Source organism: Tursiops truncatus, chromosome 1, assembly GCF_011762595.2.
Source record: "Tursiops truncatus isolate mTurTru1 chromosome 1, mTurTru1.mat.Y, whole genome shotgun sequence".
In the NCBI taxonomy this organism is placed as follows: Eukaryota; Metazoa; Chordata; class Mammalia; order Artiodactyla; family Delphinidae; genus Tursiops; species Tursiops truncatus.
The window spans coordinates 133,381,457-133,400,958 of NC_047034.1; the positions used below are offsets into that span (position 1 = coordinate 133,381,457).

The following is a 19,502-nucleotide window of genomic DNA, read 5'->3' on the forward strand; positions in this document are numbered from 1 at the left end:
CATTTATGTAGGCTACAGAGAATTGACTACACTGAATTATTGCAAGGAAAATAAATTATAAATAGGTTCACGAAAAGACTCAGATAAATTAACAAATGATAAACCCACAATTACTGACTAAAACCAGTTAGTAAAGTTCAAGCCACCTCCCAAAATTTTGAGAACCAACCAAAAGCAACTAAAATGGTTTTATAACAAATATCCTTTACCCCACTGTCAGAGAGAGGAATTGTTTAAGAAGCCCCTGGCCTGATCTATTATGATAAAACTTATGCCTTTCCATAAAAAAATAAACAGACTTAAGTCAAAGAAATTTCATAATATTTTGATACATGTTCAATGAATAGAGAAACATAAAATAAACCAAATGAACAAAAAATCTAATGGATTAATCTTTCCTGGCTCTATCTTTTTTTTTTAAGATTGCTTTTTTCTTTTTTCTTTGGCTGTGCCATGCAGCTTGCAGGATCTTAATTCCCCGACCAGAGACTGAACTCAGGCCCTGGGAGAGAAAGTGCCACGTCCTAACCACTGGACTGCCAGGGAATTCCCAAGATTGTTTTTTGCAAGAAATTAAAAAGTATTCTTGCCATTAAAAAAACACCAAAAAACTTCAAAATGAGTTTTAGGCATTAATGAATTGAAAAATTTTAGTTCTAGAATTATTTGGAAGAAACTGCAAGTTCAATTGTATGAAAACTTTAAAAAGTAAAAACAAAATTCTTTAATGGCAAAACCAAACCAAAAACTTTTACACATTAAGCAATAAACTTTCTAATATCAAATAATCCTGCTAGAGAACTTCTTAAGATGCTGAATAAGAAAAACAAATCACTTGAATAATGCATTATCTAATGTGACTTTAATACTACTTTTATTTTGCATTTTTTCCCAATTCACTTGCACAAGCATAATTTCATAGTATGTCTTTGCTGTTATTTACATTGGAAAGAAATATAAAAACAACGCTTTAAATAGAAAAGTACTTTAATTTAGTTATAAGGTCTACTTTATAGCACTGCATAAAATCAAATTATATAAAGATGAAAGTGATTTTATTTGAGAAAAAATCAACTTGAAGAGTATCAATATAGAAACATTATTTTACAAATCAATATATTACTTTTTAGCCCCTTTACGCTAACAAAATTTGAGTGTTCTAAAAATCATAATATATTTCAATTATGAATTATATACCAGTAAAATGTTATAAACAAAAAGCCAAGTCATTTTTCAGTGTCAATATAATTATCACAGAGTATTTTATATTTAAACAAAGTCAAATGATTTTCATACCTCATTGTAATAACCCATAATTCCTTGAAGTACCTTCTTTAAATTACTAGCCTAATGGAGGAAAAAAAATAAATTATTTAATATTAACAATGAAATAAAATATATGCCAAGGTGAAATACAATAAAAACTTCCTGATAAAAATGACAACAAAAACATATATTAGAGTTCTATAAATACAAATACATGATTTTTAAACATCAAAGCTTTATTCAGAGTTTGATTATAGAAAAAATGTCTTCTTCCTTAGATAGTTGAACCAGAGTGATTGTATTTAAAGTGAGCCACAACAAACTCAAGTACCAACTTAAAAGATTTAGCTATGAGCATGTCCACCTTCAGTCATGAGTGAGTAACTGGATCTAGACTTACTCTCCACCACAAACAACTAGAAAACAGGACAAAATACAAGGAATATTGTTTTCAAGCTTTAGCCAAAAGACAATATAGAACTCTAATTTCTAAGAGAAGGAAAACAAAAACGATGAGCCCTACACTAGTCTAAGATTTCTCTCTAGAGGCAATTTTCATACCATGGCACAGGGAGGTGGAAACAAAACAAAGCCTGATGTTTTCGTGGAGTTGAGAAGATAGACATCAGAAGTTCAGGAAGGTCGAGGTAGCTGGGATTTGCAGGGCAGATAAATGAAGAGGTGAGAGCTTTGGAAAGAAATCTCCATAGTAGTCCCTTTGACTCTTTGGCTGAATACTAATTTGCATGTGCATGGGTGAAACTCAATGAGATTAAACAAAAATGATTTCCGAGGAAACAACAATCTAGGAAACAACAAACTATAAGCTGAACAATTCCTTGAAGATTGCACAGGGCCAGAAACTGCTGAAATTCCCACCAGTCAGAGTGAAGAGATCATGACTATGCTAATACAGACAAGCATTCACTAAAAACTCCCAAAAGGTAACAGCTTAGTAGTGAGTCTAACCTAGCCCTAGAGGAGAAAATAACTCTAGATCTGCCTTCCATCCCCCCAAACCCTGAAAAGATCAAACTGATTCACAAGTATCTTAACTGCCTGTAAGAACAAAGTCCAACACTCTTTAAAGGAATACAAAAAACCCAGCACTCAATAATAAAATTCACACTGTCTAGCGTCCAATAAAAAATTACTACACATGTGAAGAAGCAGGAGTATGTGAACTATAATTAGGAGAAAACTCAGTCAATAGAAACAAGCCTAAAATGAGAGATGAAAGAATCAGAAGATAAAAAAGTTAAAACTGTTAGTTTAAAAATGTTCAAGGGGGGCTTCCCTGGTGGCACAGTGGTTAAGAATCCGCCCACCAATGCAAGGGACACAGGTTCAAGCCCTGGTCCGGGAAGATCCTACATGCCGTGGAGCAACTAAGCCCGTGCGCCACAACTACTGAGCCTGCGCTCTAGAGCCCGCAAGCCACAACTACTGAGCCCGCGTGCCACAACTACCGAAGCCCGCGTGCCTAGAGCCTGTGCTCCGCAACAAGAAGCCACCGCAATGAGAAGTCCGCACACCGCAACGAAGAGTAGCCCCCGCCTGCTGCAACTAGAGAAAGCCCATGCGCAGCAATGAAGACCCAGCGCAGCCAAAAATTAAAAAAAAAAAAAAAATGTTCAAGGATTTAAATAAGAGGAATATAAGAAAACAAGTATTTTGTTTTTAAAAAAAGAACGAAATAAAGAGATTGTCAATGGATAAAAAAGCAAGACCTAACTATTAGGTGACTACATCACTTTCAATATAAATACACAGAGAGACTAAAGAAGAGAAAAAGATATAATAGGCAAAAATAATCTTTAAAAAACAGGAGTGGTACATCAGTATCAGACAAAGTAGACTTCCAAAAAAGAAATATTACCAGGGATAAAAATAAGTCATTTTATAATGATAAGTAGATTCATTCAACAAGAAGACATAAAAAATTAATGTATATAAACCAAATAACACAGATTCAAATTACATGATTAAAAAATTAGAATTGAAAGGAGAAATTGACAAATCTACAATCATCATTAGAGATCTGAGGACTCCTCCCCCCTTAACTGATAGAATAATCAGGCAGAAAATCAATAAAGATATAAAAGTAAACAGTACTATCAACAAAGCTGTAATAATCCGTATTTGTAGGACTGCAAAATACATGTTGTTTTCAAGTGCACATGGAATATTCACCAAGACAGACCATATATTAGGTCATAAAATAAGTCTTAGTAAATGTAAAAGAATTCAGAGTATGTTCTCAAAACAAAATGGAATTAAATTAGAAATTAATAAATAAAAGAAAGATATGTAGAAAATCCTCAAATATTTAGAATTTGAAATACCTACTTCTAATCTACCCAGGGGTCAAAAGAAAAATCACAAGGGAAATTACCAAATATTTTGATCTAAATGAAAATAAGAACACAGTATGTTAAGATGTGTGGGATGTGGCTAAGGCAATGCTAGCTACTAGGGAAAAGTGCTTAAAGCTGATGACTTAAGCTTTCACCTTAAGAAGCAAGAAAAAGAGCAGATGTCAAGAAAGGAAATAACAAAGAAGAGAAAGGAAATCAATAAAAGAGAAAACAAAAGCTAGTTCTTTTCAAAAAAAATTTTTTTAATTGAAAAACATCAAGCCAGATTTATCAACGAAGAAATAAAAAAGACATAAATTACCAATATTAGAGAAGAAAGAACAGAAACAATTCAACATCCATCAACAGGTGAATGGCTAAGCAAATTGTGGTAAATCAGTGTAATGAAATACTACTCAGCAAAAAAAAGAAATAACTACTAATACAGGCAATATGGATGAGTCTCAAAAACAATACATGAGTAAAAGAATACCAAAGAGTTCATAATATCTGATTCCATTTATATGGAACTCCAGAAATTAAACCAATACTGACTGAAAGCAGACCTGTGGCCACCCAGGGCCAAGTCAAGAGTGAGGATTAACTGGGAAGGGGCATATGTGCCTGTTTTTGCTTAATGGAAACGTTCTATATCTAACTATGATGGTATAAGAACATACACAAGTGTCAAAACTCAAACTATACACAATAAAATGTACCCTTCAGTTAATTTAAAAAATAAGATTTAGTTGAGCTTAGTGCTAATTTCAGACCACTGTTTGGATCAAGTATTTCTAGCATTCATTCTACATACCTTTATTCGCCAGTTGTCACCGATATCCTCTTTAATTCGGCTTAACCAAGATTCATTGAACCAAGCTACATCACTACAACAAAAATACAAATGTTGAACATTAAAATGATTTTATTTCATGAAAAATACCAAATTTAATCAACAGATTCAAAGTTATTTTCCATCTTAAAGCCTGTCCTTAATAAGAATAGTAAATATTATTTAAAATGAACCCACTGAACTTTTTGTTATTCCTAAGGGTTTCTTTTGGAATTTCTCATAGTAAATTAATTAAGTCATTAACATCTTCAATTTAACAAACATTTACTAAATATCTCATACTAGGCACCCTGGTAGGTAGATGTAAAAGTCCCAATCCTAAAGGGAAAAAAAAGGAAAACATTTTAACATGTCTACTATGTATCAAGCACTGTGCTTGATGTTTTTTCATATTACTTCATTTAAATATCATAGTAACTTGGCAAGGCAACCATTATCCCCAATCTTACTCCTCAGTGAACTGAGAATAAGACAATAATTTTCCCCAAGTGACACTACTACATGGCAAAGTTTAGTATTAAGTCCGATATTGACATTGAAGGCCAAGACAAAGAACTGCTATACCAAATTTTTATGTAATCAATAAGGCCTTGAAGAATAACACCCGATTATAAATAGTGAACTACAATAATAGATTACATTCTTTTTTTTTTTTTTTGCGGTACGCTGGCCTCTCACTGTTGTGGCCTCTCCCGTTGCGGAGCACAGGCTCTGGACGCGCAGGCTCAGCGGCCATGGCTCACGGGCCCAGCCGCTCCGCGGCATGGGGGATCTTCCCGGACCGGGGCACGAACCCGTGTCCCCTGCATTGGCAGGCGGACTCTCAACCACTGCGCCACCAGGGAAGCCCAATAGATTATATTCTAAACAAATACTTGGATGCTTGCTGTGAGTAAGAGTAAAATGAAGATGAATAATTTATTAGCCTGACTCTTAGAGAAATATCTAATAAAGGGTGAAAGTAAAGAGCACAAATAACTATACTCAAAGGAGAATGTGATAAATGCTTTAAGGAGTAAACAAACACCAAGAAATTACAGAATGTTAGTACTAGAAGAGGTCTTACCTAAATTTTTACTTTACAGATAAGCCAACTAAAGTGAGGGTAGAAATTAAAGAGGTTATTTCCAAGGTGGTATCCTGAATTTAAAGATGCAAAGCTGAAAACAGTGCCTAGTTTTTCAGCAATCATTCTGCCTCAGATGTGCTAAAACAGAAGATGTCACTTCTGACTACAGTAACCAGAAATGGCTTCACCATTTTCAATTCGTTCTTTGGAATTTGTAACCATTTTCTTTTGAGCAAATTAATGTTAATTATTTTCGACTTTTCTCAGATGCTAAGGCTATAATTACCAAAATAACTTGGCTAAGTGTATAAATGGTATATTTCTAACCAGGTATTTACCTGAAAAGACTAAATTTATTTAGTTAATGAGTCAAAACTCTCAAAGTAAATTTACTTTCTTTTGACATCAGTTTAAGTTGAAGAGGTATGCCAGTTGCAATGGTTAATTTTATGTGTCAATTTGGCAGGGCCCCAGTACCCATATATTTGGTGAAACATGCTTGGATGTTGTAGTGAAGATGTATTTTAGATGAGATTAACATGTAAATCAGTAGACTCTGAGTAAAGCTAATTACCCTCCATAATGTGGTTGGGCCTCATCCAATCAGCTAAAGGCCTTAAGAAAATGACTCACCTCCCCTGAGAAAGAGTAAATTCTGCCAGTAGACTGCCTGTGGACTCTAGCTGCAACATCAACTCCTCCCTAGATCTCCAGCCTGCTGGTCTACCTACTCTGTGGGTTTTGGAGTTGCCAGCCTGCAAAATCACGTGAGCCAATTCTTAAATTTCTGTCTCATCCTGTGTGTGTGTGTGTGTGTGTGTGTGTGTGTGTGTGTGTGTGTGTGTGTGTGTGTGTGTGTGTGTGTGTGTGTGTACATATACACATGCGTATATATACATATCTTATTGGTTCTATTTCTTTGGAGAACCCTGACTACCTACTACACTTGTCTTCTGACCCTAAAAAAAATCTTCATATATGATTCTATAATTCTATAATTCCATTGTAATTACCTTTAGAAAATGGATCTAGAGATAACCTCTTCTAGTGTTTCCTCCTTTTGTCTTGCATTCCTACTTGTCTTCCTTCCCATCTCAAATCAGCTTTAGCCCTATGTCTTAGAGTGTGCTCAGGCTGCTACAGCAAAATACCACTGGATGGCTTAACAGAAATGTATTCCTCACAGTTCTGGAGGCCGGAAGTCCAAAATCAAGATGCTAGCAAGGTAGGTTTCATTCTGAGATCTCTAGTTGCTATCATCTTGCTGTGTGCTCACATGACCTCTTTTTTGTATGTTTATAGACAGAGAGTGAGCTCTCTGAATTCTCTTCTTATAAGGAGTTCAATCCTACTGGATGATGTCTCCCCACTTTTATGACCTCATTTAACTTTAATTACTTCTGTATAGACCCCATCTCCAATATAGTTAAACTGGGGGTTTGGGCTTCAACAGGAATTTTAAAGGGACACAAACATTTAGTCCATAATACCCTAACTGAGAAATACTTTCTAACTTCTCCATAGAAATCTAACTCCTGTTCTCTTATAAACAAATCCATCCTTCTCAAACAATTATAATTGCAGCCAATCTTTCCCACTATTAAACTTTATATCCAATCTCAGAACATTCAGGACATATCCTTCTTTCACGTTTTTGCACTGCCACATCTACATGCTTTAACTAGACTCTTGGCCCCAACAATTAGCTCCTTTTTTCTAGTATTTCCCAGAACTTCAATGAAACTTAAGAGACACCAAATAAGAAGGGAACACAAGACTAAGGAAGTGAAATGTGGTCTTAATTGTTTTCTAATAAAACTAAGTAAGAAACACTACAGGATTATTTTTTAACTCCACCCACGGTATTTGTCTTCACAATTCTACCAACTAAATAGAGGTAGTAATTAACACCTACTGGTTACTAGACACAACATAGCTGTGTTGCTTCAGTGGACACCCTGACACCATTCTTCGTAAATAATCAAAAGGCCTTGTGTGCTTAGCACATCAAATTGTGATCTGTACTTTGGACATGCACATCTGGCCTCTCATTTATTAAGACTCCAAAGTAAAAGTCTATCAGGAGGGGTTCAACATACTAGGCTGAAATGATTACAGTTGACTGAAGGCACTGGCTTGAGTCAGGCCAAAGTGATAAAAATATGGGCTTTGCAATTTTACTCATTATTTGACTTACTGAAGTCATTTCACCTTTATAAACCTCTGTTTCCTCACCTATAAACTGAGGATAAAAATAATGCCTACCTCACAAAACAGTAATAAAAATTAAATGAAATACCATATGTATAGGGTATAGAACAATGTCTTACATTTAGTAAATACTCATATGTTGGCTTTCATGATTTATTATTTTAAATGCTCAAATATCTGCTGAATGAATGAATGAACAAGTAAGTGCATGATACTTGAGGTCTCTGGATATTCTACATTCTGTCTCATTCCTCTCCCTCTCATAAAAATGTCTAGTCAAAGACAATAGAAAAAAACAGAGAAATTATCTGGTGCTTAAAGTGACAAAGCTAAAAAGTAGCATGCACTATTTATAGCTGTTATGGGTTGAATTATGTCCCCAAAAAAAGATGTGTTCAAGGCTTAACCCCCACTACCTGTGAATGTAACCTTATTCGGAAATAGGGTCTTTGCAGATGTAATCAAGTTAAGATGAGGTCACACTAAATTAGGGTGGACCCTAATCCATTATGACTGGTGTCCTTCTAAGAGGAGAAGAGACACAGAGGGAAGACAGCCGTGTGAAGACGGAAACAAAGATTGAAGTTATGATGCCTCAAACTAAGGGATGCCTGGGGCTACCAAGGACTAGAAACAGCAAGGCAGGATCCTGACCTAGAGGTTTTGAAGGGAGCATGGTCCAGCCAATACCTTGATATAGGACTTCTAACCTCCTGAACTCGTAAAGAACAAATTTTTGTTGTTTTAAGCCACCTAATCTGTGGCACTGTTATGGAAACCATGGAGTATGAATACAGTTGTAGTTATAATTTTCCCCCCATGTGTCTTTAAAATAACAACAGTTTCTGCATTTAAAAAAGAGATACATATTATGTATTAAGACTTAAGAAAACAATTAAAGAATTGTAGAATCCTAGCAACAATTCCATGGCTCACCATGTCTAAGTCATATACTTTGGGAATTGATTCTTTTTTTTTTTTTTTTTTTGCGGTACGCGGGCCTCTCACTGTTGTGGCCTCTCCCGTTGCGGAGCACAGGCTCCGGACGCACAGGCTCAGCGGCCATGGCTCACGGGCCCAGCCGCTCCGCGGCATGTGGGATCTTCCCAGACCGGGGCACGAACCTGTGTCCCCTGCATCGGCAGGCAGACTCTCAACCACTGCGCCACCAGGGAAGCCCTGGGAATTGATTTTTAAGATTTTATTATTTAGAAGCATACCTGCCTCAGGTAACTAATGAAAGAATTATTCATTAGATTTTGCTACTTCCTTAAAAAGCAAATTTTTCCTTCTCATTTTCAGTAACAACTTTGATGTGAGTCACAACAGCCATCAACGCAATACATAATAAATTGGAACATATATAAAGTGCTTTGAAGTGTTCAAAGAAATAAGGTAAAATTTGCTTTTTTTAGCAGGAATATTATAAACTGACCCAACTAGGGGAAAATGTATGCTATAAGTTTCACTGTCTGGATCCAGACTTCTGAAAAGCTTACAGAAGAGGAAGGGGGTTCAAAAAGAAAAATAAATTTAAATTGGCTCTTATACTATAAGGAGGTGTAGACATCTAAGTACATGCAAAAACAGACAAATGGAACAAAAAAGAGGTTTAGGCCCAATTTTAGGTCACTGTCATTTGTTTTATGAAGAATGAGAGCTTTCTGATTGGTTGGCTATTTTATTATTCCTGCAGAAAAGCTATTAGAAGACAGTAAGAGACAAAAGAGAGAATAAAAAAAGAAAAATCAGAGAGACAGAGGATCAGCAGTAACAACAGAATCCAACACATTATGTAAGAATGAGTTGGTGATAAAGGATACGGTTTAACTAAAATTGACCTGACCCTACTCTAAACATCAGGTACAGTGCTAGCATACAGGAGGTCAAAGAGCCATATGTATCACCATATAATAGTAAAAACAGGTCTCATCTACTGTGTTGTGCTGTAAAGCTATTAAAGACACTTCAATACATATAAATGACATCTTTGGATGGCACTGTTGAAGTGAGTGAATGCTCACCGGCCTTACACCTATACCAAAACAACGTAGCTGCGTCTACACCAACACGCACAAGAATGAGAAAAGGCCAGGTCGTATGTTCTAATGACAAAAAACAATGATGACTTTCCCAAATCATCAAGAAAGGACCATATTCAGAATTCTTAGTTCTGACCAATTAAATCACTTTGAAACCAATTAGGGTATAAATAAATAATTAAGAAACATTTTTAAGAAAGCAGGGGAGTTAGGCATATTTTAGAATGACTGCCAAAAAAAATGTTAACATGCTAAATTTATCTTTTAAAGTGTTAATCTTGAGTTAACCATAAAATCTGTCTATTCAAATTAGATCATTTTGAAGATTCCAAGTAACTAAGATTACATTGTTTGAAGTTGTTTTTCTAAGAGTGGTAAAGAATTTTTTCTAATCCATCTACAGAGTTTTTCAATGTCAATCATAAAAAACGTTTACAAAATGATGGCAATAATTAAATAATTTCTGATATATAAAAGCATGTAGCAGAAATAGGAGTCTGGTCTCACTGAAGATATATTACCATGAAAGTAAGCTAATACAAAATCAGTATGACTATTAACTAATAAATTATGACCACAGGGCTTCCTAGGTGGCACAGTGGTTAAGAATCCACCTGCCAATGCAGGGGACACAGGTTCGAGCCCTGGCCGGGGAAGATCCCACATGCCGTGGAGTAACTAAGCCCATGCACCACAACTACTGAGCCCATGTGCCACAACTATTGAAGCCCGTGTGCCTAGAGCCCATGTTCTGCAACAAGAGAAGCCATGACAATGAGAAGCCCGCACACCGCAACAAACAGTAGCCCCTGCTTGCCGCAACTAGAGAACGCCCGTGCACAGCAACGAAGACCCAACACAGCCCCCAAAAATTAATTAATTAATTTTTAAAAAATTATGACTATAGAATAGGCCCTGTACAGAAGAGTACAACTCATATTGTAGATATTATAACCCTAATCCTTATACAATGTTTGGCAAAAATTATGAAATAATGGATTTAGGAACTTTTGATATTGTATAATTATATAAAAGGGGCCCAACCCAAACAGAATCACTTTATTGGTTAAGGTACCCAGCATTTGTGACTTAAAATGTCATTTACACAACATTTCATTATTGGTGGATTCATACAATTATGATTATTAATTCAATATAGATTTTAAATTAATATTTTTTCCAAATCCAGTATTTCCTGCTTCAATTATCTCAAAAATAATAATCTCCATGTATTGATATCTTAAGATGACAACAGAATAACTGAAGGAAACATTACAGTATAAGAAGTTATATCACTCATTTAACCTATTTCTTTCTCAGTAACTATAACTTGTGAACATGACCAGAACAAGTTTAAAATTAACATCTCTTGAATAGATAAGAACCCTGATTGCTCATTTAATTAAGATGTATCTCTATGAACAAGCAAGAAATAATCAGGTGGTAAAATTTTTTGTTCCTTACATGCAAGAATGCCTTGGCAAAATACACCTGTCATCACTGGAAAGGATAAAGTTTCAATAACCTTTAGAACACAAGTCTAAATTTTCTTCCTTGAAATTGGGTTTACAATTATTTCAGGAAGAGTGTGGAACACTACTTACATTTGATGAAGAACTTGTGCCATGGCAACTCCATTAGTCAGCTGTTTCACATCCTGACAAGGTGCAGCAGTATTGAATGTCTGCAGCTAAAATGACATAAAGCAAGTTACTTAACTGCTTTACTCCCCTCCCCCCTCAATTTATATACATGAATGAACACTAGAGAGAAAACTGTTTTGTTTAAATAGACCCTGCCAAACAAATGAAATTATACTAATATGTTTCTATGACTGTTATATTTTTATAAGAATACTTAACATTTCATAAAATCATTACCATACCTAATAGTCAAACGTATTGATGTCATGCATGAAGTACTTCAGAATTTCTGAAAAACACGTGTAGAACTCTTAAGATAGTAATAGTCTGTGTTTTGTCAATTTTTAGGAGAATAACATCAGGAAAAGAATTTTAAGATAACCTAACATCTGCAAGTTAAAATTTCACTCATATCATTTGGTAGGAAAACAAAAGCTAGAAATGTCAAGTCTAAAACTACCTAGTTAATCAATAAGCTCTAAATAAGGCAGGACTTCTGCCTGTTATCAACAGTTACCCTTAGAGCATGAACAGTCCAGGGCCCACCAATCACGTCAAGTTGTATCTATCTAGTTTGGCTTTAGATGCTACTAACTTTTCAAATCTCTGTGTGTTAAACATTCATGTACATTTTAAAAACAGAAGTGAAACAGTGGCAACTCTTCCTAATAAGCAAATACAAGATAGAGGAATTTTTTTAAAGCAAATTGCAACAGAGCTCAATGGATTATATACTTTCTCGAAATCTAATCTCAATCCATAAATATCTTAAATTAAATATACTATGATTCTTTATTCCCTCACATATTCATCTCCTTTACTATTCAATTATAATTCCTTAGTTTACCACCATAATACACCTTTAGTGGTTGTTGTATTTTGAGATTCTACAAATCTGTCTCCATTATCCTTATACAAAGTGGAAGAATGACACAAACTACGTAAATCTAGCCACAGTTACTTTCAAAGCACAAAGATAAAGATACTTTACTGAGCTTCTACTCTACGTAGGGCACTGTAGTATAGGAAGGAGTTACAAGGGAAAAACACCAGGTTTCCACTCTCAAGTCGCTTCAATCCAGAGTTAAGGAGAGGAGAAAAAGACACAAATCATTTGCAGAAGATGTCACTTCTAGTCTCATGACTGCAGTATGCACAAAATGTTCCAAAATATACAAGAGTCAACTAACCTAATTAGGGCTTGTATTTATTAAAGACTTCTTAAAGACTTATTTATTAAAGACTTCTTAGAGATGATTCCAATGGATGACCCTGAGTAAAGAAAGGGCCAGGGGAAGGAAACTTCAGGAAATAGCAACATGATAAAAGCACAAGTACAAGAAAAGATATGGTATTTTTAGGTAACATGCAGTTCAGTATTGCTGGATTTCTCTGCATGTTCAGTTGTTAAGGGAGACAACCAAGGGGATAAAAAACAGGCATGCGTCAGAACTCGGGGTCATGGCAAGAAACTTGGAATTATCCTTAATGGTATTATCTATATCATAGGGAAACAGTAGAATGGTTTCTACCTCACAAGTTGGTTGTGAGAATTAAATAAATTAGCAAACACAGTGTACTCAGATCAGTGCCTGGCACGTGGTACAAACTCAACAGCTGTTAGCACATTAGCTATGAGTCAGGGTTTCTCAAAGTGTGGCATCTAAGAACAATATGTAACAGAATCTCCAGACAAACTAAATCAGAAAATCCCCAAGTGATTCTTATGTACATCAGTTCTTTAGAACCATTGCTCTGGGTGATGAAGAATCACTAAAGAGTAACAAGGAAGAGACATCTTTAGTATGTTTTGGATAGTAGCAAGAGTGACACAGAGAATGGGAGAGAGTAGCTTTACGCTTGCTCAGTTAGAAGGCTCCTGCAATGGTCTTTTTGACAACATGGAATGCTAAGATTAGTTAGGGTAATGCTGACTAACAGGACAGCGTGAATTCATGGAATGTTTAAATTATAAAATAAGAAGGATTTTGCAGTTGGGTGGATGTACAAGGAAGAAGAACCCCAGGGTTTAGGGCATCTTTAAAAGGAAGATAATCATATACGTTCGGGTAAAATGTGGCTCCCACTTCTCAACCCTTCCTACTTACACATTACATCATTAAGTTTCTACAAAATGGATATGATTAGTGATTTTAAGAAGGCAATTTCATGAGACACAGAATATTAGGCAAAATAGTAAAGAAATATGTAAAAGGAGTAAATACACTGAGTGCCTCATGGTCCACCACGCCCAGATTAAGATCAATTTCTTCTTTTTACAGCCATGAAAAGTATTTCTTGGAAGCTCTTAAACTAGTTGCAAAATAAATTAGGTAACAGAGAACGTCACTTCATTTGGCTAAATTGAAAGACTTTATAACCAAGAAGTGTGAATGAATTATAAAGCTCAGTGAGGGGAGTGAAGCCAAAGCAGTGGGACAAAAGAAAATGTACCTTTCAGACTACTCTTCATAGAGGTGAAGATGCAAAAGTCTTTTGGTGAGTGACCCAGAAAGGACAAACAGGGCTTCCATCACTAAACACAGTGCTCTGGCAAATAGCATCTTACTTTCTTCTTTATTTTTAAATAAAGCAAACAATCAGAAATGTGGAAATGCTGTTCCTGAACTGCTTCAATATAAACGTCAAAGAAATCAAGGAAGAAAAGGGGTTTTCACCACTGATACCCAACAAAAACTCAACTTTGGGTCAACTTTATTCTCAAATTATTCTCAAATTCTCTTCCGTCAGCTGCTCATTTCAGAAAGAGAATCACTGCTCTGAGTTTTAAGATCTTCATAAAAATGATTCAGCCTTTTTTTTTTTTTTTTGTAACTTGGGCATACATTCGGTATTAGTTTTTCCTTCACCGGCATGTTGAAGGCAAAGAATGAAAGAACCAAGTAAACCATTAAGGAAAGCCTGGTCCAGCACTCTAACTTTATTGAAGAAATTAAAGTCCAAAGATTTAAAATTTTCAAATCACAGAGCCAAAATGCAGAATTAAATTTATCTTCACACACATACTTCAAACTCTCTCTACCATGTAAATGATGCCCAAATTTATCCTTCAGCCCTGAATGTTTTGCTAAGTAGCAGTATAACATTTCTAAGAACTAACTATTTTAAGGTGAGCTCCAAATCATAAAATATAACTTTTAAAGAACTGCCAAAACAGGCATCTCTTCACCTAACCGACTTTTCTTGATGACCTCTCTGTTAAGGATGGTTCTATTGTCCTAGAACAATGTCCAGTACTGAAAGAACACAGTTTACTACCAGCTGTCTTCTCACTTCCATTATAACGTTTTTTGTGTTTTTTTTGCGGTACGCGGGCATCTCACTGTTGTGGCCTCTCCCGTTGCGGAGCACAGGCTCCAGACGCGCAGGCTCAGCGGCCATGGCTCACGGGCCCAGCCGCTCCCCGGCATGTGGGATCTTCCCGGACCGGGGCACGAACCCGCGTCCCCTGCATCAGCAGGCGGACTCTCAACCACTGCGCCACCAGGGAAGTCCCATCATAACGGTTTTTTAATCTTATATCTCCTACAACTTCCCCTCAACACGCAACATTACTTAGCTTGGCAGGGAGCACATTCATTAAGAGTCCAGGGATATCATGACAAAGGTGTCTTCCATTACCTTCTTTCAATCTATCCTCAAAGAAGACTATTACGTTACTGCTAGAAGTTCTTCCCTGTGTCTGGAAAACTCATTTCTCTTGATTTCTACTTGTTGAAATTCATCAATCCTCTATGAAATAGTTAAAAATTTATCCTAGGTATCTACAAAAACCTATATACTTAGTGGTGAATAATGTATGGTGAAATACTAGTCTCTGATGTCAGGACCAAGACAAGGATATTTACTATCATCACTTTGATTCAATGTTGTACTGCAGATCCTAGTCAGTTTTTGTTTCTGGGAATAAAGCAGAAAACAGGTCAGACAAGAGCTCTGACCCCAAAGTGCAAACGAGATGACTTCAGAAAATGTTAAGTGTTACAGACACAACAAAAAGGGGTTAACAGGTTACAATGGGATAGGAGTAGGAGACAGGTAGGTCACTCACTGTCACAGACTGTCTCTGAAAGATGACAAGAGACCCAAGAACTGAATGGTGAGAAGCCAGCCAGCCATTGGAAGAACCAGAAGGAGGATATTTTAGGAAGAGGGAAGAGAAGTTAAAAAGCCCTGATGCATCAAAAAAAAAAAAAAAGGAGCTTGACTTCAAGAAACAGAAAGTCAACACAGCATGGTGGGCACGGAGGAGTGTGGCATGAGACCAGTTTGCAGAAAGTTGGGGAGGTGAGGTAAGACCAACTATGCAGTAGCTGACGAACAGCAAAGTTCACTGGGAATCATCCAGAGAGGTAAAGAAAAGCCTAGAGGCAGGAACTTAAGAAACTAAGGCAGAAGATAATTTCACAAAGGAGCCATCAATCAAGATAAGGATAATATAATAGTTCCCAGTCTGCCAATCCCAGTACGTGAAGGCCTTAGAGAAAAGAGCTCAAGTGCAATGGGCTGAGGAGTAAATTAAAGCTCAAAAAGTATAAAGGATGAGTACTTAAAAATGCAAGAAATATGACTGTGAAGGAAGAGGGGGAATACAGTGTAGCTTTAATAGGGAGTGATGGCTCTTTTTCTTTTTAAGAGAGGGAAGATTCGAGCAAGTTTACATGTAGAGAGGAAAGAGCTAATGGAAAGGAAAAAAATAAATACCAAAAGGGGATAAATGACAGAGCAAAGTTTTACAAGAGGTGAAAGAGGTGGACCTAGAGCCAGAGCCAAAGATAAGGAGGAGGTCGTTTTCCTGATGGGGAGAAGGTTTGGGGCTCAAACAGGGTACTGATAAAGGTTTGCAAGGAGAAGTAAGAGAGGAACTGTGTGGTTATTCTTAATCATAAAGCTGGGCAGTATACAGAACAAGAGAATTTGGCTGTAGCAGCATTTGAGAGGCAACAGTCTGCACGTTAATTCCATTTTCTCCATAGTGTTTCAGCAGCCTGAGAGAGAACTGGAGAAGCGAACAACCAGTTATACTCTGTCACCTATGATTCCTTATCTTTCCTTATATTATAAATAATATTTTTACATGGGACTTCCCTGGCGGTCCAGTGCTTAAGACTGTGCTCCCAATGCAGGGGGCACGGGTTCGATCCCTTGTGCGGGGGAACTAAGATTCAACATGCCACATGGCGCAGCCAGAAAAATAAAAGTAAATATAAATAAATAATATTTTTACAGTTTTTAAGGAATTTTGCCTTCCATTATAAAAAATACACAGCTCTGCCTACCACATCAATTAAAATTGAAAATTCTTTGATTATGCTTGATATCTTTCTTCCTCAGTGTCTTACACAAAGTAGGAACTTCACTATTTATTAATACTGATTAAAACAATGGATACAGTCACAAAATATTTTAAATTTTGAAATACAATTCAAGAAAATCCTATACTTCACCACCAACTCTCATGTAAGTCAATGACATCATAAAGACTAAGTTTACTAGGTAAGTCATGTTTAGAGCAACAATGCAACAGATTAGGATACACCCTTTAATTAGTCACTTGTTTAATAAAACACATCATTAGAAGTAATGTTGCCTTGTTTCATGACAGCCTTAAACATGGCATCTAAATCCCAATACTTCTTTTTTTTTTTTTTTTTTTTGCGGTACGCGGGCCTCTCGCTGTTGCGGCCTCTCCCGTTGCGGAGCAACAGGCTCCGGACGCGCAGGCTCAGCGGCCATGGCTCACGGGCCCAGCCTTTCCGCGGCATGTGGGATGTTCCCGGACCAGGACACGAACCCCTGTCCCCTGCATCGGCAGGCGGACTCTCATCCACTGCGCCACCAGGGAAGCACTCCCAATACTTCTTTTAAGTGAAAATACAGATGAACACTTTGCTGATTGCTTTTAACTCAGAAACTCCAGATGCTTGCATTCTACTTAAAGCAAAAGCTATTTACCTCCAAAGTGTAACGGTTGCTTTACATTATGGTTATTTCCAATAAACTTCACACATTGTCAGAAACCTTCCCTAATTTCTCATTCTTTTGAATTACATGCATTGTGAGATAGACAGGGAATCTCATCAACCAATTACCGCCTCCTAATCCAGTCTGTTTACATTCCATTCTGCACACAGTCCCCTACACAAAACTAAACAACTGGTTTAGGGATGGGCATCATTGACAGCACCTTGTGGACCATCGAGCATCAACCTTGCCCAATGTGGGTTAGAAGCCACACCTGAATGTCAGCTCTCTCTGATCGCTGAGCACCTCCAAAAGGTGACAGAGACATTGTTTTGCTGGTGGGAATAGTGGGGACAGATCCTGCCCGTCCAAACCCAACAAATTAACAGAAATACTAAACGCGGATAAAGTGCAAACGAAAATGCCACGTTCTTTTCTTTAAGGAAAATGCTTGTCCATTGGAAGGGGAGGGGAACAAGTGAGAAAAAGGGAATACATGCCCCCACCCCTAACATATCTTCTGATCCATGCAGGAAATACGTGGAAACATCTCTTCTAAGAGGCTTCTACAAAAATGGATGTCCTGGGGTCAGGGAGAAGCAATGATCCACTAACTAAAACCACCTCTTGGTCACCCCACCCGTGTCCAAGTAGAGGAAGGTGCTTGCAGTGGGAGGGAGGTTTCAGCGGGGGTCTTCACTCCCAAGTGACACAAAGGTCACTGTGGGAAGACTGTTCAGCAGACGGAAGGCAAGGGTGTCAGTGGCCCAGAAAGTCTAGGGCTTGGGCGCAGGGCAGGGGCAGAAAATGGGAGAGCAGGGAGTAAAGGGATGGGCGCTTGGCTCCCGCCACAGCTGTTCGGAGCACGATCAGGGCGGTAAGACGAGCCTCCTCCGTCCCGCCCCCCAGAGCTCCCTTTACCCTCCCCCCGCCCTCGAAGACATAAACACACGCACACTCACTCACGGACGCACACCTGCCCCGCGACCCGCAGGTGGCACTCTCGCGGTCAAGGGCGACGCGAGGCGCGGAGGGCAATGCGCGGAGTCCGGGGCGCAGGTGGCCCCCGCTACGGCGCAGGTGGTCCCCGCTGCTCCGCAGGCTCACCTGAGAGGTGCCAGTGACCAGGCACCCCCCAGGACCTCTCCGCGGTCTCCCGGCCCCCCTCGCCCCCTGGTACTCACCCAGATGATGAGGCTGTCGCACAGTGGCAGCTCGGACTGCGGAAGCGGCTGCGTCTCTTCCATGGCCGGGACTGCCGTCAACTACACCGCTGACACCAAAACCTCCCTCCTCCCCGCGCTCCGCCAGGCGCCGGTGTCGAGGACCTGCTCGCCCGTCAGGAAAGCTCGGTAGCCAGGCCCAGCGACCGCGCCGCTCACGCGCGAAGCCTCGCGCTGCCGACGTCGCCGGCGTAACCCCCTCCTCGCCGCTGCCCCTGCCCCGCCCCGCAGTTCGCCCCCTCCCCCGTCTGGCCCGGGCCGCGCAGCTCAGCACCTGAGCCCCGCCCCCTCCCCTCCCTTCCCCTCCCCGCCGTCCTCCCACCCCTCCTTTCCACTCCGGCACTCCTTTCCACTCCGGCACACCTCTCCCCTCCGCACTGAGTGACCTGGGCGCGCACCAGTCACAAAGAAGATAGGTGCCGGAGGGGGACGGGTGGGGCGGGGAGGGGGCGGGAAGAGCGGGAATAGGTTGAGCAGGAGGGATTGCTGATTGGACACGCCCTCTTGGGCTTCGACCAATCAACGTGAGACAAGACTGTGCCTCCTAGAGAGCGAGCGAGACGGTTGGAAGGGGTTTATGACCTGGCAGGTGCAGCTAGGGTGGGGGGCAGCGAGTGCGCGTGCGCGTGCGCGGTTGGGGGTTGCTGAGGCGCAGCCCCAAGGGCAGAAGCGGCCACGGGGGCCTAAGGGTACGCAGGGCCGGCTTGGGCATCTTCCGGCCTCCTTCCTCGCCGGTAGGACAAGCTCCTGGCTACAGCTATGGAGACCCACACTGCTTCCACAATGTCTGCAGAAATAGATCCTACCCGTGAATAAAAACCACTCCAGATAGGGAGAGTTGATTTTCTTCTAG

General features: G+C 38.9%; 1 protein-coding gene across 2 annotated transcripts in view; it reads right to left on the reverse strand.

The window, feature by feature from the left end:
- Positions 1–18,835, reverse strand: part of HOOK1 (hook microtubule tethering protein 1) — a 67,534-nt gene extending 48,699 nt beyond the window's left edge. The window contains exons 1-5 of one of the 2 annotated variants that reach the window (XM_019942365.3): positions 18,611–18,834; positions 11,684–11,730; positions 11,403–11,488; positions 4,438–4,510; positions 1,297–1,347 (exon numbers count right to left, since the gene is read on the reverse strand). In XM_019942365.3, coding sequence (XP_019797924.1) covers positions 1,297–1,347; positions 4,438–4,510; positions 11,403–11,425 — 147 coding nt within the window. In that variant the 5' untranslated portion in view covers positions 11,426–11,488; positions 11,684–11,730; positions 18,611–18,834. Of the gene's footprint in view, positions 1–1,296; positions 1,348–4,437; positions 4,511–11,402; positions 11,489–11,683; positions 11,731–18,610 lie in introns of both variants that reach the window. The other variant, XM_004313689.3, reaches the window with a different exon arrangement.
- Positions 18,836–19,502: the final 667 nt, after the last annotated feature.